Below are 26,705 nucleotides of genomic sequence, written 5' to 3'. Positions count from 1 at the left end.
GGTCAAAGCTTGAAAGGTGCAACCTAACACGTTTTCTGAAAAGCCTTCCTACCTAGTATTTTGGGTTTCAGAGAATAGCCATGTTGGTCTGCAGAAGAAGAACTAGATTCCAGTCCAGTAGCACCTTGGAGACCAACAAGATTTTCGGGGTATGTGATGAAGGGAGCTTTGACTTTCGAAAGCTTATACCCCCAAAATCTTGTTGGTTCAGGCAGGCACTACTGGACTCCAATATTTCTGGGCGTGTTTGTTTTATGAAGCAAGACATCCTTACCGTGCAACGCCACCATAATCTAATCCTTCTTCTCCAGGGAAGATAACCCACAAGCGTCTTCGTAAATCCTGAGGGCTGAGGCTCATTATCTTAGTGGGGAGAAAGTTAGGTAATTAATATTTTCGCAGACTGTCGCATTAAATTTAGTTATTGTGCCACCCTGCCGTTCCTAACATTCCCAACTATATAAGCTAATAATATGAAAATAGCTGTTCTGATTTTTTTGTTTTCTGGAACATGATTTTCAATATAATTGAGGAGATTATGAAGCTCTTGGAACATGATTTTCAATATAATTGAGGAGGAGATTATGAAGCTGCTCCTTGCCATCTGACCAAGCCATTTATAGGAGTGGACTGGAAGTAGAAGCAAGGAACTAAAGATCAGGTACATTTTAGACTGAGCTAAGGGACAAACAAAGTTAACAGCAAATACCTGCCTTGCACAGTTTCACAGTAAGTACTCAAGCAGAGTTCATTACCTGTTGAAAGGAGTCTTCAAACAATGTCTTTCTGCTCACTGTGATTTTTATGTGCTGGGGCATAGCGAGTTGCTGAAATGCAATAGACAGGTTTAAACACACACACACACACACACACAAGACATTCAAGCACACACAGTAGGAATTATGGGAACAGCATACCACAAATAGAAGCAACAGTTGATTTATGAAGCATAATCTGATTTTTAACAAAGGTACCATCAGGTAATTTTGGACTGTGGACTTACGGTTGTACAGCCCCCTTTAGATGTTATCACATATGCAAACACAAAGCACAGAACAGAATTCAATAAGCTTATCTCATCCTCTCCTCTTCACAGATAGACATGCAGAAGCAAGTCCCACTGTGCTCAACGAGGCTTGCCAACTACAGCCTGTATTTGAAGCCTTCCCTGCTAAGCCTGTAAGTCAGGATTCTGCTCCTCTGTCCCAAAATCTGGTCCCTGAGGCTCCACCAATCTTTTATTTTATTTTATTTATATGGAGACATCTCAAAGCTGCTTCACATATATAACTAATCCTTTAAGATTAAGTGATCCTACTCTGTATGTGCAAGAAACCAAAATATTCAAAAGATCATGCACTTTTGGTACTGTATGTACCCTTCCACGAGGGGGTCCCATGGCCAACTGAGCTTTCTGTTCCCGCCCCCCCAAACACACACACACGGAAAAAGGCAACTTTTCTTCTCATAATAAGGGTTCAATGTGAAAACGAGGTAGATTTCACTGTTCCATATCTCAAGCTATGACTGTTTTGAACTCTTATAGAAAACCGCAAGTCCTAGAAAGCAACATCGGGAAAAGCCCAGGCCTTTGTGCCTTGCTTGCTGACCCTCTACGGCAACTGGGTTGCTACTGTGTGCAACAAGCTGCTGGACCAGACGAACCATCAGTCTGATCCAACCAAGCTCTTCTTATATCAGAACTAGTTTTACACCATCAGCTGAACATACGGTTACCAACCCCCCCTCGGGGGGCAGAATTCCCCCCGGTTTCGAGCCCCGATTCCCGCTCCCGCGAAATCGGGGCCCGGGGGAAAACCCACCCCCGCGCGCGCGTCTCCCGGAGGAGCGACAGGACGCTCCCCCGCCGGTAAGGATTTCTGATTTGGCAACCCTAGCTGAACATGAAGAATACCTTCTGTACTGACTATTTTTACTCTTGCTCACTAACAGAAACATAAATTGGAACTTTTAAAAAGCTTGATTGCAATTTGTTCCTAGTCAAATGGGTGGGGAATAGTATCGAGGATGAAAAATGTGTGATTCAGCAGAAGTCTAACAAATTTTATCTTGCAACACAAAGTACTGCAGGGCTTGTTTTTCTTAGTTGTAGACTTCTGTTGAAAGGATAAAGAGATAACCTTACTTGTTTAGATAGCCATCCAGTAAACTGTCTGTTCTGCTGATGTCATTAATGCCTTTCAGCCATCAAAATCCTTTTCAGGGTTTGCATATAAGATACACTTTAAAGTAAAAGATTATTTTCTTTGATAGCAAATTGATCTAAAATTTGATACTCGTGGTAACTGGTGACAGAGGGAACAAGAGGGAGGAGGCTATGTTTTCTTAATGCCCTTGCCTTTACTGGTGATCTATCTGTGAGTTGCCGCTATTACTAAAACCACCCAGGAGCAAAGGATCCCCCTGGCATCAGCAATCATGTGTGTTAAGTTATATAACATGTATTTCTCACAACCCTTACCCTGAGATTACAGTTAAAATGCCTGTTTGGATGCTATTAAGATGTACCTTCATAAATGTATTTCCAAAATAAAAGTTACCTGACACCAAAACCGGAAATACTGGACTTTTGCTTTGAAATCACGAACATAGGCTATCTGAGGTCCATTGTCTCTGGAAATAAAAAGCAAAATTACATCTGTGGAACGCAATTATACCGCATGCATGAGTTTCACCATATACCTTAGTGCCTTGCTTAAGTTAGCTAACTAGCTAGCAGTTATAAAATTGGAAAGCAACATTGTAGGAAGAACATACTTACATCTTGAAACATTGTAAAAGTTACAAAATAGCTCATTTAATCTGCATCTGGGCAGATACTCAGTTTTGAGAAACATGTGAAGAAAATATGGATCTTCACATACACTAAACACAGTCCTTAGTTTCCCATTCTTCCTTGCAGTCAATAAATATTCCCATTGTTTCTACTTCTATCTAATTATTCCTTCAAGTATGGGACTATCCACCAATGTGGGGAAAGGGTGCCTTTTAGACAGCAGCTTCAATCCAGCAGTGTGAGAGAGTGGAAAAGAAGGTGCCACAACATTTAGCATTTAAATGTAACTAAATAATGTGCATATGTACCAATGGAATGCAGAAACAGGTTGCATCATTTTTGTGTTTGTTTTTTTTCATTGTATCAGAAGAAACACCTTGTGCATGTAGAAAAACAGTGGTGACACAATTGCTTTCACTTGGCACAAGCAGACAGTGAGGGATAATTTTAGTGCTTAATTTGAGCACACGTGGAAATCTTCCATGGGCTCCAACCCACAGGGCACACATCCTACCACTGTCTTCAGCAGAAATGTGAAGACTTCCACTAATTTAAGGGCTTGGTCTGGAGAAAAGCTCCAAATTTGGCTGAGCAGAGAAGTGATAGGCTATATGCCCACCAACAGAGAGCCCAAATGTCCATGAGCAAGGGGAACCCAAAATCTTCCACTAGAGCTACAACCTCCACTGCACCCCATCTCGTTCCCTAGGGTCCTCTGCCTAACAAGAACTGCTTTTTCGGTGGCCTGGGGTATGGTAGAAGACAGGAAAGATTAATTCTGCAAGCAGCACTATGCTTACAGTTCTTCAGATTGAATTTGTTTTCATTTACGTTTGATTTGATTGCCCATTTTGATTTACAGATGCAGTCTAAAGAATATAACACAACGCACAGAAGGGAGACAGACCCTGAGTAAGCAGGGTTAACCTCATTTTGAAAAACAGCATTTCCAAGAAAATGAATACTTCCCTTCCCTCACCTCTTAGACTAACCAGTATTACAGTTTATGTATAAATAAGTCAAAGCCCATTCATAACATGGTTGAGCTGGTAGCTACCTAAGAATTTGTTAATGTCCACTTGGATTAGTTTATCCATCCATGTTTAAAATCAAAGCAACACAACTGTCTCAAAGATAACTTGCCAAACGTATTGCCTAATGTAATTGCCACTTTAAAATATGCACAAGTTGACAGGTATAAAACACTGCTGCTGAAAGTGGTTTCTAATGAGGGCTTCTAATGTCCTGGCCCCACTGGTGGCCCTCTTGATGGCACCTGGTATTTCTGGCTACTGTGTGAAACAGAGTGTTGGACTGGATGATCCAACATTGGCGTCTCTTATGTTCTTATAAAGTAAAAAAATTAAAATATCTACTATAAATCATACTAGAATCCCAGAGTGAATACAACAGACCCCAACAGTAGCTTGTTTTACTGGGGAAAAAAGCTTACAGAGCAGATTTTCCAGTACGAGGATCTATATATGTTGTTGTTCTTCTATTGTGATCAACAAAATATGGAATTCCATCCACAGTGAATCTCATCTCCCAGCCCTCTGGTAAAGGTTTTTCATTCAACTGACTGCAGAAACAGATATAAAGATATGAATCCTCATTATACATATTGTTGGCAAATAGTACAACAAGCTACTTGTTGCTGCTTTTATTTATTTATTATTTGTATTTATACCCCGCCCTCCCCGCGAACAGGCTCACTATTTTAGTAGAGTGCCAATTCTGATTAAAAGATGAGTTATATCAAGAGGCAAAGAAGGTAAAACCGACACCACAAACTAGAAAACTGTTCACCAGCTTATGAGTTTCCCCCTCTTCCTCATCCCCAAAATGTTAATATAATTATTTAATCACATGTGATTAGAACAGAAAAGGAAGATTACAATAGACAGCCTAGTCAAAATAACATGGTTATTTGGCAGGTTCCACTATGATAATCTTCCATCAACTTTTGTTCAAATAGTTCAATGCGGGGGGGGGGGGCAAAATTCCTGAGGCCCAAGTCATCTGGAGGGCCCTAGAACCCAGCGCAAGGCTACATTTAGCCAAAGCATCTCAATTTCTTTTACTTCTAATGCAGTTCTGCACTACAGCCACTGGGGAGCAGGAAAGGCAGAGAACAGTAAACAGTAGCTCTGACTATCTGCTGGGCTTACTTGTCTGCAAAGTTTACTACAAGGAGGAAAACACCTAATATCAGGATAAACCCATCAACCAAAGCAGTATTTTGGCAAGACAAGACCAGCCAGCACAGCTCATGGCTGCTACAGTTATTGTCAGGCTGCAGCCTCCTAACAATGTTGTTGTTTCCAGCAGACTGTTTCCCTCTTCCTTTCCTTCCAACCAACTCCATAGTTTTGTCTACTCAGTCACATCTTGTAAAGGACAGTGGTACGTGCTGTAGACAATAAAACAATGATTCCTCTTTTTCACACTTTTCTTCTCCTTCATGTTGCTCTCCTCCTCTCATGATCAGCCTTCATTTCTTTCCTTCCTTCTGTATGACTTTTCCATGATATGTTAAGATGCAAATATGCAGATTTTCTTTATTGATTTTATTATCTCTGTATGCATTTCTGATTTTAGCAAGAAGTTTGAAAAATCTTAATAAGGCTGTTAACAATAGGATGTTTGGGAAGAGCTGAGCTCTGAGAAGCAGCAGGAGACAGAGCTGCTAGAGGGGTGTTTTTTACTTGCTTTCAGCTGAGGTGATATAGCTGAGGGTACTTTGTGGGAGGATTGTGTTTGGGAGTATGTGGGTAAGTTTTAAGCTGTTGCAGAGTCTTGGCTGCTTGAAAAAGAGTAATTATTTGACTGTAATTGGATTGCCTGGGTGTAATTTGAATAACTGCTGGCCCTGCCCTCTGCTGGGTGAAGAGAAGAAGAAGAAGAAGAGAAGAGATTGGATTTATACCCCGCCCTTCACTATCCAAAGGTGTCTCAGAGCGGCTTACAAACTCCTTTCCCTTCCCCTCCCCACAACAGACACCCTGTGAGGTAGGTGGGGCTGAGAGAACTCTGACACAAACTGCTCTTTTTCAAGAACAGCTGTGCCAGAGCTTGTGACTGACCCAAGGTCACATCAGCAGGTGCAAGTGGAGGAGTGGGGAATCAAACCCGGTTCTCCCAGATTAGAGTCCGCACACTTAACCACTACACCAAACTGGCTCTCTTTTATTTAAGGCTGCACCTTGCCAGAGGCACGAGCCTCTGGCGAATGTCAAAGGGCTCTTGGCCTAGGGGCTCTGTAAGAAGCCCAGGAAGGGCCAGAAAGCCAGAGCTCTAGTCTCCTTGTGCTTTTATATATATATAAAAGCACAAGGCAGAAAATTATAAAGGCAGAAAGCCAACAGGAGGTTGGGGGCTATCCAGTGTTTTGCATGGAGTGTCACATGTACGACAGAAGTCTTGGGTATGTGCCCGGTGCAAGGAGCTCCTGGTTCTCAGGGAACAAGTTTGTACCCTTGAGGCCAAGGTGGCTGACCTGGAGAAGCAGACACAGTCAGTTAGGCACATGGAGAAGACTCTCGGGGAGTTGTTATATATGTCCCACTCTGAAAATGGCAGCCCCGCCGCTGTCAGGGAACATAAGGGTCAAAAGGAAACAGGGCACTGTATTGAGAATAAGGGGAATGTGCGCTCAGAAGAGATGATGGGTTGCTGTTACTTTTCTACAAGGAAATGGATTAGAATTGTCCACTGAGACTGTGGCTAACAATATGGACTGCCTGGCAAGGTCTCGAGGCAGCAAGAGGAAAGTTGCGGGCTTAACATGCAAGGGAAATTATAGATGTTTATATACAAATGCTAGAAGTCTGTTAGTGTTCTTTGAGGGTGTGAACAAACATATGGGCAAGGGGGACCCAATAGATGTTGTTTACCTTCACTTCCAGAAAGCTTTTGATGAAGTTCCTCATCAAAGGCTCCTAAGTAAGTCATGGGATAAAAGGACATCCTCTTGTGGATCAAAAACTGGCTAATTAATAGGAAACAAAGAGTGAGTATAAATGGGCCATTTTCTCAGTGGGCAGTGGTAAGCAGTGGGGTACCGCAGGGATCAGTACTCGGTCCAATGCTTTTTAAATTGTCCATTAATGATTTGGAGTTGGGAGTAAGCAGTGAAGTGGCTAAATTTGCAGATGACACGACATTGTTCAGAGTGGTGAAAATCAGGGAGGATTGTGAGGCACTCCAAAGGGATCTGTCGAGGATAGGCGAGTGGGCATCAGTGTGGCAAATGGGGTTCAATGCGGCCAAGTGCAAAGTGATGCACATTGGGGCAAAAAATCCTAATTATAAATACATGTTGATGGGATCCGAACTGGTGGAGACTAACCAAGATAGAGATCTCCATTCAGACCTTCAGAGGTGTCAGGCAAGGCTGCTTGTTAGCAATGGCATTGTTTATTTTTTATATAAACAACCTATCTAGCTGGCTTAACACTCCAGAACTCCATCCCCCTAGACTTGCCAATAGGTCAGTACCAGTGTTATTATATGCTGATGACACAGTGCTACTCTCCAGAACCCCTGTAGGATTGAGGAGGGCTCTTTTGAAGCTCTCCTCATACTGTGAAACTGAGTCTCTTACAATCAACTACCAGAAAACCAAGATAGTTGCTTTTGGGCGCAGACCAAAAATTTGGTCCTAGTTGATTAATGGCCATCGCATCGAGCAAGTTAATAACTTTAAATATCTTGGGGTAGTCCTGCAGGCCACAGGTTCTAGGCTTCAACATAGTAAATATGCTGCAGACCAAGGAGAAAGATCTGCAAACAGTACTGCAAAATTCCATCACTCTCAAAGGGGGTCATATGTTCGCGCAGCCCTTAAATTATATAAAGCCAAGACCGTAGCCCAACTGTTATATGGCTCATTCATGGGGCCACCCAGCTCCTATTTTGCACCTCTAGAAAGAGTTCAGTCTATGTTCTTAAGAACCATTTTACAGGTCCCTAGATGTGTGTCAAATGTCAGGGTAAGACTGGAGACAGGCTGTTTAAAAGTTGAAGCCTGGGTCTGTATTCTATCAATACATTCTTTGCTAAAGGGGTGTCTCAATCCACAAGGTTTACTCCCTCTGATACTCTGCAACAAGTTTCAATCAAATTGGTCTAAGTCTGTTCAGAGTTATCTGCTGAAAATAGGCTTTCCCCCCCAGGTGCTCTTATCTTTTGGAACAGACCAAGCAAAAATAGTAGTCAAGCAGAGAATCAAGGATACAGAACGCCAAACCTATCTTTCCAGCATACAAAACATTAAGATGAAGGCAAATATCAAAAATACTGTGGGTACAGCAAACTATTTAACATCTCTTGAAGTAAAAGGGTTTAGAAGAGCCTTCACTCTGGCGAGGTGCTCTGCCCTCCCTTCTGCTGTACTTGAAGGAAAATACAAGAATATTCCTTTCTCAGAAAGGCTTTGTGCCTGCCCATTAAGGGAGGTTGAGACCACAGAGCGTATGTTTTTTAGGTGCCTGTACTATAAGGTGGCACGTAATAAAATCATCACTCCGCTGATTGAACAAATTCTGGGCCTTTCTGAAAAAGCTAGACTCGAGTTTCTTCTATCTGATAGAAATCCCAAGATTACCCACCAAGTAGCCAGTTTCTGTATGGTGATACTTAGATCATGGAAATTATAAGGTAGCTAGTTAGATATAGCAGTTTGATATTAGACTAAATTTTAATCTGCTTTTAATGTTTTACTGATGTATTTTAAAAATCTTGGAATATTGTAAATGTGTATTTCTTTTTGTATGACTGGTCTAAGGACTGTAGAAATAAACTGAACTGAACTGACTGCAATAAAAAAGGCCAACACTATGCTGGGGATTATTAGGAAGGAAACTGAAAACAAATCAGCCAGTATCATAATGCTCCTCTATAAATCGATGGTGCAACCTCATTTGGAATACTGTGTACAGTTCTGGTCTCCACACCTCAAAAAGGATAGTACAGCATTGGAAAAAGTGAAGAAAAGGGCAACTAGAATGATAAAAGGGTTGGAACACTTTCCCTATGAAGAAAGGTTAAAGCGCTTGGGGCTCTTTAGCTTGGAGAAATGATGACTGAGGGGTGACATGATCAAGGTTTACAAGATTATGCATGGGATAGAGCAGGTCAAGAAAGAAGTACTTTTCTCCCTTTCTCACAATACAAAAACTCATGGGCACTCAATGAAATTGCTGAGCATTCGGGTTAGAACAGATAAAAGGAAGTACTTCATCACCCAAAGAGTGATGAACACATGAAATTCACTGCCACAGGAGGTGGCGGTGGCTATAAGCATGGACAGCTTCAAGAGGGAACTGGATACGTATGGAGCAGAGGTCCATCAGTGGCTATTAGCCACAAGGTATAGATAGGAACTCTCAGTCTGGGGCAAGTGATGCTCTGTAGTCTTGGTGCTTGGGGGGGACAACAGTGAGTGGGCTTCTAGTGTCCTGGCCCCACTGCTGGACCTCCTGATGGCACCTGGTATGGCCACTGTGTGACAGAGTGTTGGACTGGATGGTCCATTGGCCTGATCCAACATTGGATTCTCTTATGTTCATATGGGAGGTCACTAATTCATAGGGTTGCCATAAGTCAGAAGCAACTTGATGGCACTTCACACACACACACACACACACACACACACACACACACACCAATTGTAAAAGTAGTCACCTCTTGTTTGCTACTACTACTTATAGTTTGAACACACATAAATCCTACTTTAGTAAACAATATTGACTTGGTTTTACTTTTCTCCTGGGAAAAATTAAAAGGTTTAAATATTAAGAGAAAAATCTTACCCTTGATTTCTAGGATCTTCCCACTGTGTGATACGAGTATTATGGTTTACAAAATATACCCTGCCATTGCTGTCTGTTCTCTTTTCTGAAAGAAAATAAAGTAATGTTAGTACTCCGAGTTCTTATAAACTGAAAAAGTCAATTCAAGTGCACAAGTTGGACTCTTTATGGTCTCTCCTTAAATGTAAATCCAGTACAAGTCAATCAGCAACAATCTACATGTGGCATCTCCTCAGTATTCAGACTCAGAGAAATAATTCTTCCAATTCTCCTGACCATGGTTTGGAAGATCAGGAGCGTGCATGTCAGGCTTTCACACTCCTTACTATCTTCTCTTCATCCACTACGATTCCTTTCCAGCAAGCCATTACACATGACCCAGGGCAAGCTGTGGTTTGAGCAAAACATAGCTTGCCTGGAAACTCAAAAAGCAAACTGTGATCAAACCACTGTTCACAATTCTAGTTTACATACAAATACAAGGTCAGGTCTATCAAGCTAAGGAACTCTTTACTAGGACAGGCAGCAGCTTTCCAGGATCTCAAGGCAGTGGTCCTTAACATCACCTGCGACCTTAACTTTCTAGATGAAGACTGCATGCAGAAAGCCCCAAGTTCAAAGCAGATATTCTGCCATGGAGCTACAGCCCCTCCCCAGTTTCTAGGCAAGCTATGTTTTACTCAAACTGTAGTTTGCCCAGTTCGTATATAAAGGAAACACAAGGTTTGCTGAAAATGAGGGAGGAGGGAGGGAAGGAGGGGCATCGCCAAAGTTCAGATACCAATAGTTAAGCCACAATTGACTGCTATGTATCAGCAGAGTCTGAGTGTGTTAATGGAAAGGCACATTGCAATTTAAGTCCTTTCCCTTAATCGGTTGTCTTCTAGTACCCCAAAGAAAGCCCAGACTTGAAATTTCTTCAGATAAAAATAACCATACTCTTGTTGATTCAGTAAGTAAAAAATTCATTTTAAAAAACAGATTTTATTATTAATCTTAGCAGTCTTCCTGTAATCCACTTATGAGCCAGTTGTCCCAATTTCTATTAAAATTAAGGAAATCTTATTAAAAGTTCAAAGATGCTGCTCAGATTGTCAGAATATACAGTGTGATTTATCTATGGATCTCGGGAAACATTCACATGTGTGAAGGGACTGGCACAGGACTCCCCAGAGTGCATATCTCCTCCCATCAGAGTGCATAAACCTCAGCATGCCCAGCCGTTATTAATAATGAGACACATGCAACTCTTGTGTCCTCATCCAGTCATGATCCAGTCTGTCCCCACTATGGGCACAAGAGAGCAAGGAGAAGGAAGATACAGGAGTCACACAGAGGACTCAATTTCTGAGTAATGCTCAGTATACTACTGTGCATATCAGAAGGAGGGAGAACAGAGCTGCATACCAGTCCTTCCACAAAAGGATGACTGCAGGGATAGACTGTGTCCTGCCTGGACTGGACTCCCCTGGCAGAATGGGTACTTTCTTCCTATCTTTAGCAACAGGAGGAAAATATTCTGGATTCCAGCCAAGAACAAGTACTTCAAGGAGGACCCAGCATAGGTCTACAGTGTGCAGGAGAAGCTGTCTTACTGTTTCGGTCTAAACTTCTGCTATTCTGCAACTAAAGTAATAAATGCACCCTGGTCTTATAAACTAACTCTGTAACAGAAAAAAATGCATATCTTTACACATTTTTGAGTTTCTATGCTAAATATCACACTTGTTTCTGCCTTAGCTAAAGAGACATTCGATCTATGCACAGAGCTTATCAGATGAATATGCAAAAAACTGGAAACTATACTGGATTGTACATAGGCTCAGGTTGGCTCAGGTAAACTCTAGTTCATTTTATCAGATGTCCAGAGTCACCCAAGTATAAAGAACAAGTCTGATGGTGTCATGGACTGTCCCAGTGTAACATGGGAGGATGAGTCCTCATCAGAGGAGAAGAACTCACCCCCAAGCCCCACCTTGGCAAACCCTTCCTGTGAGACCAGTGTCTCAGGGCCTCTCCAAAGCACTGGAACTACCCCGAGTCAGCATTGACTCACCCACGACCAGACCCTCCAAGATCTCCCAAAGCTACCCCTGGAGCTGAAGGAGGCAAATGGCTAGGGCTAAGGCATGGACCAAGCCCAGGAGTGTGCACCTGGCAGCCTAAGGCCTCCCCTCTCATGGAAATGCTAGGAGAACATAAGTCACCACATGGTTCCATACTCCTCATGAGATGCTGACTCAGCTTGTGGGGAAGAGCCTAACGTGGGACCTTGTAGGCAAACTCCCCATATATAACTGCTGAGAGGCTGCAGTCGGTGTGGGATCAACTTGTCTGCAGTCTTGCTGACTACCTCACCAGTTGCCTGACCTTGTTACTTGACCCTTGGACTGCTTTTGGACTCTGCCTTTGGAATATCTGACCTGACCCTGGACTGAGACCTTGGATTGTCTTCTGACTTTGCCTCTGGATTTTGTTATCAGACTTTGGACTGTGACCTGAGAACCCCTGCTGACAGACACTGTGCTTACTGGGACTTTCCTCCCATCTGGTGGCCACGACAAGTAGCCAGGTGAACAGTTTTACTGAGTATTTATTAATGTATTTATACCCTGTGTTTCCCTTCTGACTCAAATTCTCTTAGAATTCTGTTGAAACCATATTGATTTGATCCATATGTGCACCTCACAAGAGTAGTTAATGTGATGTCACTGGCTCTCCAACTCATTAAAATACAAGTTTGCTTCAGACTATAAAAATCTTATCAAACTAACCTAACAAACACATTAATTTTTTAAAATGAAATATTTATACCCTGTCTTTCCTCTTGGTTCAAGAAAAAATAGAATACCGGGTATTTATGCTATTTCTAGGTCACGCACAAACATTCATTACTTAGATATTTCATAACTTGTTTTTAAGAAATCTTGTTTCATACTATGTGTACTCTTGGTTGGGACTTAATCAGCTCATTTGAAAAATGAATCCAAATCTCCATTTTGTTTTGTTTTTTTTTAAGGAAATGTATTTTAATTAAGTATCCTTGAGGACCAGCGTTCATAAATAAAGCCCTTACCCCATCCGTGCGGCAGGGGACCAAGAGGATCAAATTCTTTGTTCTGTGTGAAGTCTTGATTCTACAATCACAAGATGATTGGTTATAACAGCCATTGACTGGAAAATCTAAGATACCAAATCAACATCAGAAATCTCAAGAAGAGCGCATTTCCTCAGATTACTCCTTTAGACTATAGGAGTGTCATCATTTGTTTCCATATGTGCACTGCTCAAAGAACAGAACTGCTAGAACCAGAGGCAGGATCCAACAGATCCATTCTGATAATGGTGGCACCTGCCTCCAGTGAAAGAATCCCTCCCCCTGCCTGAAGGGACTCTTCTGCCCAAGCCAGCTGCATTAGAAGAGAGATCAGGGTTTTTAAGTTGTAGCAAAGAAGAGTGAGCATGTTAAGGTTTTTCTATGATTTTAAGTTGTGAAAATATCTTGACTCTGATCAAGCTGATGAGTCATGTCCCTTGTGGGTGAGGCCTCCCTCACAGGCATTATACTATCTGGGGACCACACAATGTGTTAGGAGAGTCACTGCAATATGCTGCTAGAGACCACTAATAGATGCTTAACTTGCTTCCAGAGCGAATTTTGTCTGAGAACAAGGTTCCCATAACAGAACTAAGTGAAACTCAAATTATTAAACTTTGACTATGGGAAGCTATTTTCAAAACAGATCTTGCTAATAGCCTCAGTGCTTATCTAAATTTGGCTTGCTTTGATCCAACACCACCAGTAATGTTTATTTGGAACTTATAGTAAGAAGGCATACATGGAAATATTTCTAGGTTCTTCAAGATGTGAAGATACTTTGACAAAGTTTAAGATATAAGTAACATTGATTAACATTTGGTATTTTAGTTAAAACTTCCCATGTGTGGCAAAGAATCAGAATTGCTGCATTTAGATTTTACTCCACTTCTTTTTGGTTCAAGGATCTTAGTAGGTTCCTGCTTAGACTTTTAGACCAAGAGCAAAGAGAACATTGTTGAACTGAAATATCAAATTTCTCACCCACTCCTACCCCTCACATGGAAACATGGACATAAATTTCAACCCAATCATCAGTGTTCTCACCCCATATATGAATCTCTGATTAAACTGTTGCATAGCTCCTTGAAGCTGGCTGCGTTGAAGCTGCCATTGTTCATAATTCCGGACAGATTCCAAAGTTGGCCGCTGCCAGGTTGTCGTTCTGGTAAAGTGGTCGACATAATAGATCCTTCCCATGTTGTCAACTCTGCGTTCCCAACTAATAAACACAGATGAGATATTCAAATACATATACTGACCTTATAATAACTTACCAATACACTATAATAGGAAAGCTTGTTCTATGTAAAAGAGAAAGTAGGTCAGCACAATAGCGCTGCAGTCTTGCTAGAAAAGTGAGGGGAAAGTGGTTCACTTTTAAGCACCATCTCTAAGTCATCCTGTTACCCAATTTCTGCAGTTTTCATCAGCAACTAAGTTCTGAACAAGTCATTAATATCTGCATCCAAAAAATGTCTTATTTCGCTATGTTGAAGAAAGGTGACATAAGTATTTTAATTCTTCAATAAAATTATTTTTTGACCATCCCTTATTAGGAATTCTTGGGAAGTGCCTATTATTTATTGATTTATTTATTTCAATTTATATCCCGCCTTGCCCGCACAGGCAGGCTCAAGGCGGCATACAGCAGTTTAAAGTACGATAAAATACAATAAATACAATCATAAAATTCCAAAGTACAAACAAATTACATAAAGTGCAGATTAAGTACAGATGGCGAATTTCTAGGAGGTGGTCCGATGAAGCTAGGGCAGAGTCTGAAGTAGTTCTGGATGCCAGCAGCATGGTGGCCATAATAGTCCAGTTGTTGATAGCTCATTTGTCAGTGGCGGCTCCTAATAGAAAGCCTGGTGGAAGAGCTCCATTTTACAGGCCCTGCGAAACTGTAACAGGTCCCGCAGGGCCCTGATGTCTTCCGGGAGCTCATTCCAACAGTGTGGAGCCCCCACTGAGAAGGCCCTCACTCTGGTGACGGCCAATCTGGCATCTTTTGGGCCAGGGAGAGTCAGGTGATTTTGCGACCCTGACCTCAGTGCTCTCTGGGGGATATATGGGGAAAGGTGGTCCCTCAGGTAGACAGGCCCCCGACCATATAGGGCTTTAAAGGTCAAAACCAGTATGCTATTTGCAGCCAGTATGCTATTGGCAGCCAGAGCAAAGCCTTCAGCTACAGGCTGGATGTGCTATAGAGAGGCCCATCAATAGCCTGGCTGCTGCATTTTGCACCAGCCGTAGCTTCCGGATTTGGGACAAGGGCAGTCCCATGTAGAGAGCGTTGCAGTAGTCCAATGTTGACCATAGCATGGATCACCGTTGCCAGGTCATTGCGTTCGAGGAAGGGAGCCAACTGCCTAATCAGCCATAGATGGTAAAAGGCTGCCTTGACAGTGGCTGCTACCTGGGCCTCCATTGTTAAGGCGGCATCCAGGAGCACTCCCAAACTTCTGACCCTCGGCACTGGCACCTACGGTGGCCCATCAAAGGTTGGTAATGGGATCCCTATCCCTGACCCACTCCGACTCAGGCACAGGACCTCTGTCTTCGTTGGATTCAATTTCAATCGGCTCAGTCTAAGCCAGCCCACCACATCTGGGGTAGAGTCGGACTGACCGGCCAATGACAGATATAGGTGGGTGTCATCTGTGTATTGGTGACACCCTAGCCTATGCCTCCAGGCAGTCTGGGCAAGGAGGCGCTGTCAGGAGGCGACTCCCAGTACCGCCGCTCCTGCCGTCCCTGTTGACCGGTGATATGGCACCTGGCTCGGCCAGCGGAGACCCGGACCTGCACCCCATGTGTCTAGACAGGCTCTTGGGACGGGCCAGGATCCAGCCACAGGGACCAGCACAGCTTGGAGTCCTTGCGTCAGGCGACCGTCCCCGGGTCAACAGCCCAGAGGGTTTGAAGGATGACCATGGATGCTTTCCCCGGTGCCCTACTGAAGCTTACCCACCACCCAGGGTGGGAAAAAGGGACAAGCCAGCCACTGGCCCCGCAGGGAGCCAGACTGACAAAGGGAGGGATGGTTTCTCTGGGGAGGCAGCGGAGGAATAACTGGACCCATGGCCGATTTGCTGTAAGGCGAGGGCATGCACCTGCGGGAAATAAAGGGGATTGTTTCAGACGCAGCAGGGGAGGATAAGGCCAGTGCCCAGGTGGCATGGGTGTTAAGTGTGGAAAGCCAGAGAAGGGGGTCTCTCTCTTTTTCTGTGGTGTAACACTGACCTAAAAAACCTGGACGGGGCAGGGAAGAGGGGCGTGAAGCAACACCTTGTCGACCCAGAGTCTGAGGCAGCACAAAAGGATGCCTGTTTTCCTATCAGGACCACGTGCCCTACCTGAGCTGTCGGAACGGACCAGGACTTGACAGGCGCGTGTAGATGTTAAATAACATCGGGGATAGCACCGCCCCTTGGGGAACCCCGCACACCAGTGGGTACCTCTGGGACGTCTGCTCCCCGACCTTGTAGGAAGGAGACAAGCCATTGCAAGGCAAGTCCCTGAATCCCATTGTTGGCGAGATGGTGGATCAGTAACTGATGGTCAACCGTGTCGAATGCCACTGACAGGTCCAACAACAACAGTACTGCCGTACTGCCTCAATCCAGATGCCTCCGGAGGTCGTCTGTGAGGGCGACCAGAGCCGTCTCCGTCCCATGGCCCAGATGGAAGCCAGACTGGAAAGGTTCTAGCATGGAAGTGTCATCCATAAAGCTCTGCAACTGAATCGCCACCGCTCTCTAGTAATTTGCCCAAATAGGGCAAATTTGAAACCGGCCGATAGCCAATTTGGCCGGGTCCAAGGATGGTCTTTTCAGGACAGGGCGGACCAACGCTTACTTGAGTGCCCCCGGGAACAGTCCCTCAATGAGGGACTTGTTGATAATATCCCTGAGGGCACTGCGAAACCCCCCTCGATAAGGGATGTTGATAGGTGATAAGGCACCTCGAAACCCCTCATGGCCAGCTTTTATAAGCCATGAAGAGCACGGATCAAGGGTGCACGTGGTTGGGTGTACCATTGAAAGCAGTCTAACATAGCAGCCCATCTTTTCAGCAAGATGGGCATTTTCTTACACTTTGGAAGTGACATCTATATTTAGACAACTTACTTGCCAACTCAATAGAGACTTACCAGAGGCAGCTCACAAAGTAAAACACACAAAAATTATAAAAGCAGCATAAAATCATTATAAATAAAACATAAAACCACCTCTTGCTGCAACAAAGTAAAACACACAAAAATTATAAAAGCAGCATAAAATCATTATAAATAAAACATAAAACCACCTCTAGCTGCAGTATATATCCACAAGCCCCCCCAGGCCTGTCTATACTAGATCCATTCCCATGAGTCCTCCTTCATCTGCTTGGGAACATCATAAGCCTCTGCTGCTGTGCAGCAATTGTCCATCCATTTATCAAAATTTTTATAGCTAGACTTAAGGTTCACCCTCCAAAAGGGCCAAATTAAGAAGTCATGCTCCCCATCACCAAACAGTGGCATAAGCCACATAAAAATCGAAAGTTTGGACTACCGTCCAAGTTCACTAGCATGTTAGAGTTTCTTAGCTCACTGAGTGACTCACCCTGGAGGAAGAGGCTCTGGCCTGTCCCACGTAGTTCTTTTTTCAACATGATCTACATAATACACTCGACCATGTTGGTCCACTCTTTGCTCCCAACTAGAAATAGACAAAGAGTTCATATATAACACTGTTCAAAACTATTCAGCCCTGCATCCTTGCTATCACACAGATTTGCAGCTGGTTCCTACACTGTATCTAATACTGAGACATCACTATCTACAGTTAACAGAAAGACACTGCCTAATACATATCTAGACATCACATAAGTCAGAGGACTGATCATCATTTCATGGAAGTCATTCTAACATTAATACTGGAGAAGCCATAAGGCAAATTTCATAAATGTAGAATGTATGCTTGCATAGTAACACATTTTAATGGAATGGTCACTTATCTATCAGAGTTTACATAGCGCCCTTTCTTCAAGCAGCTCAGAGTGGCATTCATGGAAGATCAGCTCATTTTTACCCTCAAACCCTACCTTATATTAAGTTAGGTGAAGACATAATGCCTGGTTCATAATCTCCCTGTGAGTTCTATGGTTCACTGAGGATTTGAAGACAATCTCTGGGGTCTATGTATTCCAGCAGAGGGTACACCACTGCCTACCAAATGTCTGTTTTGAATATGCTCTCTGGCTCTCCAAATTTCAGGTACAGAGCTTCTTAAGCCGCAGAAACTGGACTTCTGCCCAACACTGCACAATACCATATTGGTATGAGACTAAGAATTTCAGGATCAAGACTCTATTAATTACACATCAGGCAGTAGCAGCCGTGTTGGCTCACTAGAATATTCATCCCACTGTTTAGAAGCAGCATATCTTCCCATTTGTACCTTTTTACTGCAATACCCATTTTTCTCCCTATGCACATTCAAGCAGTACTGAAGCACTCCATCCAACCATATTTGGTTAGCAGGAACTATAGCAGCTGCCTTATTTTGACACTTTTGTTGCTACAGAAGTCAGTTCTGAAGCTCTGAATGTTAGCGTATTCAGCAACATACAGAAGTTTTGGGTGGTGGCAGCAGCAAATGAAGGTGAAGTCTCCAAAACTGTTATTACACTATGTTGCATACAAGACTCTCTAGAAACATCTTGCTCGTGCTGATTACCTACTACCGATGTACTGTGTGGTACTTTCCCACAGTATGAACAAGTGCACCTATTTGCATGCATCAAGCGCTGTACTTGATGGCTACAGGATGAGTAGCCAGACAAATAGAACACTTTATCCAGATAGTTGCATTGAGAGAAAAAAACAGCAATATCAACAAATTGTCTGTCATAATAATCAAGCCACTGAGAAACACTGTAAGAGATTTTGCATTGGGCAACAAGATCTGATTAGAATGAAGCATGTATTATAAGATATAAAGAGCACTGAACTCTTACCCAGGTGGAAGAGGACCTTGAGTGACTGTATGATGTGGCTGTGATACAGGAGTTACTGGCTGAACTTGTCTGGATATTGGCGGTGTGGTCAAAGCAGCTGATGCAGGTATAGTTGCTCCTGATGGTGCCATTTCAATGTTTTGTTCTGCCCCAACATTTGCAGTTGATGTTGGCACCAATCCTATACCAGCCCCTTCTGGTTCTGTGGATGCAGATGATGGCCCATTGGTACATGCTGCAAAACAACACAATTGGGTGGGGGTGGGGTTAATGTTTCGTACTGTTCTAATTGTAGTAGTACAAAATATGAATAGAGAAACTTTTGAATATCTAATTGGAATAAGAAAATGAAATAGTGAAATTTTTATGCAAAGCAGTTAACACCTGAGGCAACATGTTGTCTGGGTAATATCTACACAAACTTCCAAATTCACATTAAGCACTAAGTAGAAAGTTAACACTACTACCATTTAAATTCATGACTTTTCAGATAAACACATGGTTCAGTTCTACAGCTTCCATTCCAGGGAATCTGCATCCCCAATTAGTAAAAACATGAAAGAGATTTCTTTTACAGCAACTTCCTGCCTCTCCTCTTGACCACAGAAAGCCTGGAAATCAGTGGGAGTACAGAAAAGGCTACTTCTTCATTTTCTGTGGTGAAAAATTTCCATAAGTTAAGCATGAGTCAGTGAAAGTCCTTTCCTTTCACCAGAAATCTTTTACAGAATGGACAGAAATATTAGCCTTCATCAATGCTAAAGCATACCTGTTATGATTTAAGCGAGAGCAGTACAGATAAACCGATATTCAAGAAATTAGTTCTTTAAATAATCCCTGGAAATGTATCAGGATACCTAAGTGGTATATCTTCCATTATATTTGATACAGCTTTAACATAACAATAAAGTGGGTAACATAATAACCCTAAACTAGATTTAACTTTACAGGTAACAGCTTTGAAAAAAATCATGCTTCACACTTTGGTATACATACCAGATGGAGCAGAGGGCCTTCGTGGAGTGGGCGGAGGTGGTCGAGAAGGTCTGGGTGGTCTAGCGGGCTTAAAACCTCCATTTGCAATTAATGGACCATCACTGCCATTAGCTACCCTGCTTTCTTTAGATGCAGAAGCCTCAGTGTTTTCAGAACTGTGTGCATTACTCCTAGAGAACAAACAAAGCAAAAAGCATTATGGAGACCCAAAGGCTGCGGTGGTTCATGTTGCTTTTGCCCACCGTTGGCTGGTGTGCCCATTCCTGGCTCAGTCTGATCTAACCACTGTGATCCATGCCTGGTCTACTGCAACATGTTCAACTCATGGCTACCTGTGAAAAGTGTTTGGAAGCTGCAGCTAGTGCAGAATACTGCAGCTAGACTGCAGGTTGGGGCCAGCTACTGGGAGCATATGACTTCAATACTACAGTAATTACACTGGCCACCGATCCACTCCCGAATCCAATTCAAGGTGTTGGTTTTGTCCTTTAAATCCCTACATGGCTTGGAACCAGGGTATTTGAAAGACCATCTTCTCCCATCCTCTCCTGTATGAGAATTATGATCACAGTGAGAGGCCCTCATGACTGCCTCCCCCCCCCTTTTGCCTACCCTTCTGACATCACTTCCGGAGATGGCAGGGGTGGTGGCATATGCTAATGAGCTATTATGCTAATAACTAATAGCTTATTAGGTATGCTAATGGGCCCCTGCAGCTCTTTTTCTATGAAATGACCCCTGAGTATACCCACAAAGCCACTAAAAAGCCAATGCTGGGGGTCCGGGCAGCCTCACAAGCAAATGCCATGAGGCACCCTCAATGAAGACAAAGAGTTGCATGAAATCAAGCACTTCCTCCTCCTTCCAGTGATGGAAGAAACAAGGTGGTTCAAGCTTTTCACTGGTGCAAGAGTAAAGAGGAAGATTTAACATTTCCCCTTCCTCACTGCAGCCATCCAAGCCTCTAGCATTTTGTTCACAAGGCTCCCCTGACTACCTGTTTTGATAACTAAGAGGGCAGTTGAGGGGAAAGCAGGGAAATCTCTGCTACTGAGACTGCCTTCCTCTTGTAGCTCGTAGGATCCAGCCCATAGCAATTAATGTTCAGGTATTTGCAATGTACTTGGAATCAAGACTTGCTTTAATCCATCCTGAGAAGCAGGATGCTTGCAGTTGGAATGCAAAAGAGCCAGTGGTGTTTGTTCTCCTGCATACAATCGAGATAGTCTAAGTAGACATATGAGGTGTACATATCACTATCCTAGGCATACAATGTAGGTGCAATTAAAGCTAAGTCTTTGTTTCCGGCTAAAATAAATATTAATTGGTCTACCACTAGACACTCAGATTAGGAAATAATTTCATGTTTTGTACTAATGATATCACAATATACAAAACGTATATCTGAAATCTTTAGGCGGAATCCTGGTCATCCTTTATTTTCTACCATGACTCAACCCACAGGCAAATATTCCCTTATATATTTGCACCACCTTATAGAGGTCACTAAATATGTTCTTACAAAAACTCAGTCACAATTCAAAATTACTTATGTGGGAAAGAATTATACAGAGGAGCACACAGTGGCTCAGTAGTTCATTACATATCTAAGTCTCAACTTAGCCCCAGAATGCAGCCCCAAAGGTTGGGGGGACGACGGAAACACAATAAGGGGAGATGTTTCTAGAACTTGGGGCAACATCCCAGTTTTCAGAAAAATCTTAAATTTTAAAGAGGGAATAAAGTTTTAAAGAGGATTTTGAAAAGGAGTTTAAATTGCTACTATTTCATGAAATTACCTCATGAGACTTCAGCAGCTTTTTTGAACTGCCTAGGCAATAACAGATACCTGTGGTTGTCTGCAGTGGCCTAGTTAGTCCCAAATGACTACCACAATTTCATTTTGAAAGGGGGAAGCACTGGCCAGGACAAGAAGGAAGAATGGGGCGGGGATGAAACTGAAGTGGAAAGGGGGATGGTAGCTAGAAGGACGGAAGGAAGCATGGGAGGGAAAGCAGCCAGAGGCAAGAGAGGTAGGCAGAAGGGAAGGAAGCAGGGAAAGTGAAGCTGCAGGGACTGTGAGGGTAAGGAAAGGAGGAAAAGCTGAGGTAGTATGGGAAGAGGTCCAGTGGGATGGGGATGAGATTCACCCCCGCCCTGAGTCCTCACATGTCCTCTATTTGTGCTGTTCTACAGTACAGAACATTAACTTAATCAGCTACACAGGATCAGGCCATACCGTCCTTTTCTCATAACAAAAAAAGCAAAAGCAAACAAACATACACCAGTAAAATGGAAAAAATTACAGCATGTATTCCTAAGAGAAGCCTGCATCAACTTTTTCTCTCCAGGGATATGACCAAGGACATAGTAGAAAGAGTTGGTGCAATCTGCTTCCATCCCAAGTAGTTTCCATGATTACAGCTCCAGCACTGGGAACACCTCATTAAGATGGTACTAGCTTTTGTGTAACACTTGGATGAATATTAGTAACCCTGGTTCTAAAAACATATAAGGGAACCAATATACATTGCCTAATGCCTATACAAACAGGGCTGCTACTTAATTATGCTATTCTGAGAATTTTGCAATATACTTCCACATGTTCTCACATACCTTTGCACTAAAATTAAAAAGGGTACTTATACTATTACAGTGAGTACTATTACACTTGATAAGAGAAACTTACATTAAACCAAGATAAACTTGATTTGGAATTAGATGTTGCTAGTATTTCCTCCCCAAATTTTTCTCACGCCAATTCTGAAATTTGGGAACTCTGCCCAAATGCCTCACCTCTGCCAGAAGACCCTATGCTCAGTACCATCACACCCTTTCCTTGTCTCCACACAAAGCTTATGTTGTGGAGGTTTCAACCACAAGGTCTCTCTGCAAACATTTCTTTCTCTCAAGCATTTGGAATGCTGAAACGTGTTCCAGGGCTCCTGGTACCTGAGCATGCTCATGACATCTTCCTCTGGCAGAAGAGTCACTTACATTGGAGGAAGAATCCTTAGGCTGGAAGTAGGCTTTACACTTCTGGTGACTGGAATAGAATGATACCAGCCAACTTTCTAAGTGCAAGGAGCCCTAAGACACATTTTTCCAGGGCATCTGACATCCTAAGGCTCCGGTCACACGGGCTGGAAAATGCGAGGGGGGGCGTGGCTGTTTGCCCCAGAGCAAAATAACGTGCGGCTGCGCAATCAGACGTCCCGTCGAGGTCCTGTGGTTAGGGGGGAGGTGCCGATCACACGGGTTTAACCCCTTCCAGGGCTGCAGAGGAATGCAAACTGTGTCCTCCGTCCGGTCCCCTCCAGGAGGAGCTTCAGCCGGGCCGCCCTCCCGCCACGCCCCCCTGCACCTCCCCCTCTGCCGCCCGGTGCAGAGAGGGTGTGTGACCGCAGCCTTTGTTACTCAGGCACTCTGAAAAATTACATGTCCAAGGGCTCCATGCTTACTGCACATTATCAGAGACAATCTACATTCCAGGCTGGAGAACAGCTTCAGGGATTAGAAATCAGTTTGCAATGCAATGAAGCAATACAAACCAGAGAAACCGGTAATCTAAGACTGGTAAATGCAAAGTTTAGAGTTAGTTAAGGCAGTCACATCTGAAAAAAACTACAGAAGTGAGCAGAGTCAGGCTAGTGTACTGCAGTAAACAGGATGATGAGGGTGGTAGTATCTAAAAGAACATCGCAAAAGCACTGATTTTAAAGCAGAAGTTTTAGGGTTTGAGTTTAGACTTTTAATTTACACTGCAGTTCCTTTAAGTAAAATTTAGGCTTCAGCTAAAACTGTAATTGTCTGTTTCACTGTTGTATGGGAACAATCAAAGTACATGTCTGTGCCAAAGAGGCTATTTGAGTAGTCATATTCTCTCATCCTGATATACCACTCCAGGTGTGTAAATGAGGAAAGGATTTTAAAGCTTTTTGTACACAGGAGAGTGGTACAGAAATAATATTCTGAGGATTAGATAATTAGAAGTCAGGATACTACACAGATTTCACCAGACACAGGAAATCAAGAGGTGATGGGAAAGTGTTTATTAGACAACTGCTATAAATTGTTAGGCATACACCTATTTTATGCATTCAACATTCCTTATCTTTAGTGAAGCTCTAAATAAATTCTCAACTTTCCTTTAGAAAAAATTGGCTCACAACCTAAAGTGCTTTAAAGAGCTAGAAACTCTATGATTCAAGCTACTGAAGATGTTTTCTATAACATGATTTTTTTTATCCCAAAGAACACATCCAGACAATTTCCAGTGTAATGGATTATCCCCCAAACTGACAGGCCTCTATAAAACCCACTAACTGCAACTTCAAAAAGAACTATCTACAGCTCAAATGCTTACCTTGTTTCATTTTTTGCTCTGGAGCCATCATTCTGTGTGGGACCTTTAATATTAAGAAAATGTGACAAATTATTTAAAAGTTACATAAACTCCTAAAAAGATACAAGCTGATAAAGCCTGTCTCTTCCAATAATTGTCTGTACAAGAAGATCTCCCCTACATAATTCATGTTTTAAATACTATAAACAGCATCACACACATGAATCTAGAAAGTATTCTGTTAAATAAATCCCAGTAATGACAGTATTTCTTGTTTGTCAGTTTTGAAAAGTCCGAAGGCTAGTGTCTCAAAGCCTAGACAGATTTACTTGGAAGAAAATTTCACTGACTTCAATATAGCTTACTGTCAAGTATGTAATTTGTTATTTTAAGGATTCTAAATCAGGCTTAGTATTCTTTCATAATATTGATGTCAATACCTTTCCAAACAACAGCCAAGCATTACTACCCCTAAGAGTGATGAAAAGTAAACAGTACTTTTCAGTACAGTGTTGTTAAAAGTGACCAGTAGCACAGCTACAGAAGTGATGTAAATCTACCTATGACAATAATATGAAAGCCAGACATCAGCAATGAATAGGCCCTGCTGCCAGGTGCTGGTAGGAAGTCACCCCCCCCTCATGATTGTGGCCTTAGTTAGGGAACAAATAATTGTGTAAGCCGCTCAGAGACCCCTCGGGTTCGAGCGGGATACAAGCCGAAAGCATAAATAAATAAATAGTTAGGAGCTCCAATGTAACATTATTTCTATTGTAGTACTTAATATATGGATGATGTCTGAAATTAACACGTTAACTAAAGGACTGCAGAAGAATGAACACTGCAGAAGGTAATGTTCTATGCAAACCCAATTCTCAAAGACAGGAAAGAATTAATAGCACAAAAGTAATACCTAGTACAAGAAGAAGTGTTGATATTTGAATTGGTGATACTATGAAAAACAACAGAATGTTTAAAAAGATTCTAATGAATCTGGGAATCGTTGTAGAAAGTCTAATGTGAAGAAGAAAACAAAAAGAGGTCAGGATTGTCTTCTCAAAAGTGTTACCTGATGCACAAAGTAAAAAGATACCATAGCAACTTGAAAAGATGCCTAAAACAAGAACAAAATGATCCAGTCAAGAAATATTTGGTGATCCAAAGAGGCCGTTTACCAAAATCAAAGCTTGGTGAAGGGATTAAAAACAAAGCCTAAAATGGCAGCACAGAGATGCAGAGATAAAGACTGGGAAGACAAAAGACCCATTAAGGAACAAGCAACAAAAAATAAAAGAGAAACAAAGGCAGATACAAGAGAGTGGCCAAATGATGAAGAAAACAGCAGAGGCATGAAAAGCCTTTTTCATCTCAATTTCACACAAAGGTTTGGACCCTTTAAACTTTGAATGAAGTAAATTCACAGAAAGGATTTCTGCTGATCATCTTTTCTGCTGATTACCCTTACCTTTGCTGATTACCTCCTTTTTAGTCACTCTCCCATCTTTTGGTGCTAGTCATGGAGAATTCATAAAAGGGCGGCAATTTCTGTCAGTTCCCCTTCTGACTGCAAACATCCTCCCTCCCCATTCTTCATCCCATACCATTCCAGAAAGCTGCCTAGAGCAGCTCTTCAAAGGGCACCGGAAGCTGCAGCAGGTAGGAGAAACTGGCAAAAATCCTCACTATGAGCTCCATCCGTTTGCAGTTCTTTAGGGTCCAACCCAAGTATAATATATCTGTACAGCTAATACACTTGACAAAAACAATGAGGTAGATAATTTATTCCTCAGATGAACTCTACAGCTTCAAAAGTTAATGATCCCAATGAATACACAGAGTGCTTGAACAACTATGTGTAATCATCAATAGAAAACTGGTAATTAGCTAAGTCATTAAAACTGGGAAAAGCCCATGAGAAGGGGGGGGGGGGGAGAGACAAAACAAATGTGGTGCTTGTTTTTAAAAGGTGAATAAGCATGCTGTAGTAAACTTCAGCTATCAGTCTCCCTTTAATAACAGAAGGTACTGATACAATACAAAATGTCTGTAGGAAGAAGGGAGCAAGAGCAAGATTCTGATGGAAATTTAGCAAGGATATCTCCCGGGACAATTCACGATATTTAGGTTTTAAACAAAACATTTATATCCCACTCTCTCACCTCCATTTTCAGTTGGCATACATTAACAAAATATACACAGTAATAGTCAACCACAATTTGAAAAAGAGCATTTCGGTGCCTGGAGGTGGACACTTCATATGTCATCCCAACTCCCAAACTAACCTGGGTTAAACTACCAAGAAATTCTCCACAAAAAACTAATGAACAGGAGCTGAGGAAGGAAACAAGAGCTTTTGAGCTGCTCCCCATTTATTTCAAAAAGTCTACTGTCTCTGTTCTACTGCCCTTAAGGGAACCCATGACCTGATGCATGAGGCAGTCAACCTCTCTTTGCCTCATGGCAGGGCCACCTTGGGAGTTGTCAAAAGCGATTGTGTCAGATTGAGTCTCCTTCCATGAACAGACAAAATGTTAACAAAATAGAGGGGGAGGTGATATGCAGCTCTACAAAGACTGGCCTTGCTCCTGCACAAGTTTTGAAAAATGTATGGTAGACAGTGTGGCTGTAAGATAAATGAACAACTGA

At 42.5% G+C, this 26,705-nt stretch overlaps 1 protein-coding gene across 1 annotated transcript in view; it reads right to left on the bottom strand.

Moving 5' to 3' along the window:
* Window positions 1-26,705, bottom strand: part of ITCH (itchy E3 ubiquitin protein ligase) — a 72,048-nt gene that overhangs the window by 21,110 nt on the left and 24,233 nt on the right. The window contains exons 6-16 of the mRNA XM_015413384.1: window positions 24,081-24,123; window positions 19,715-19,884; window positions 18,719-18,953; window positions 17,323-17,418; window positions 13,757-13,931; window positions 12,689-12,749; window positions 9,613-9,697; window positions 4,251-4,379; window positions 2,562-2,634; window positions 756-827; window positions 275-363 (exon numbers count right to left, since the gene is read on the bottom strand). Of these exons, the coding sequence (XP_015268870.1) occupies window positions 275-363; window positions 756-827; window positions 2,562-2,634; window positions 4,251-4,379; window positions 9,613-9,697; window positions 12,689-12,749; window positions 13,757-13,931; window positions 17,323-17,418; window positions 18,719-18,953; window positions 19,715-19,884; window positions 24,081-24,123 (1,228 nt within the window). The remainder of the gene's footprint in view (window positions 1-274; window positions 364-755; window positions 828-2,561; window positions 2,635-4,250; window positions 4,380-9,612; window positions 9,698-12,688; window positions 12,750-13,756; window positions 13,932-17,322; window positions 17,419-18,718; window positions 18,954-19,714; window positions 19,885-24,080; window positions 24,124-26,705) is intronic.

This window comes from Gekko japonicus, unplaced genomic scaffold, assembly GCF_001447785.1.
Source record: "Gekko japonicus isolate JY-2015 unplaced genomic scaffold, Gekko_japonicus_V1.1 scaffold79, whole genome shotgun sequence".
Classification (NCBI taxonomy): Eukaryota; Metazoa; Chordata; class Lepidosauria; order Squamata; family Gekkonidae; genus Gekko; species Gekko japonicus.
The sequence above is the reverse complement of the archived record's forward strand: the minus strand, read 5'-3'. Positions and strand labels throughout refer to the sequence as shown.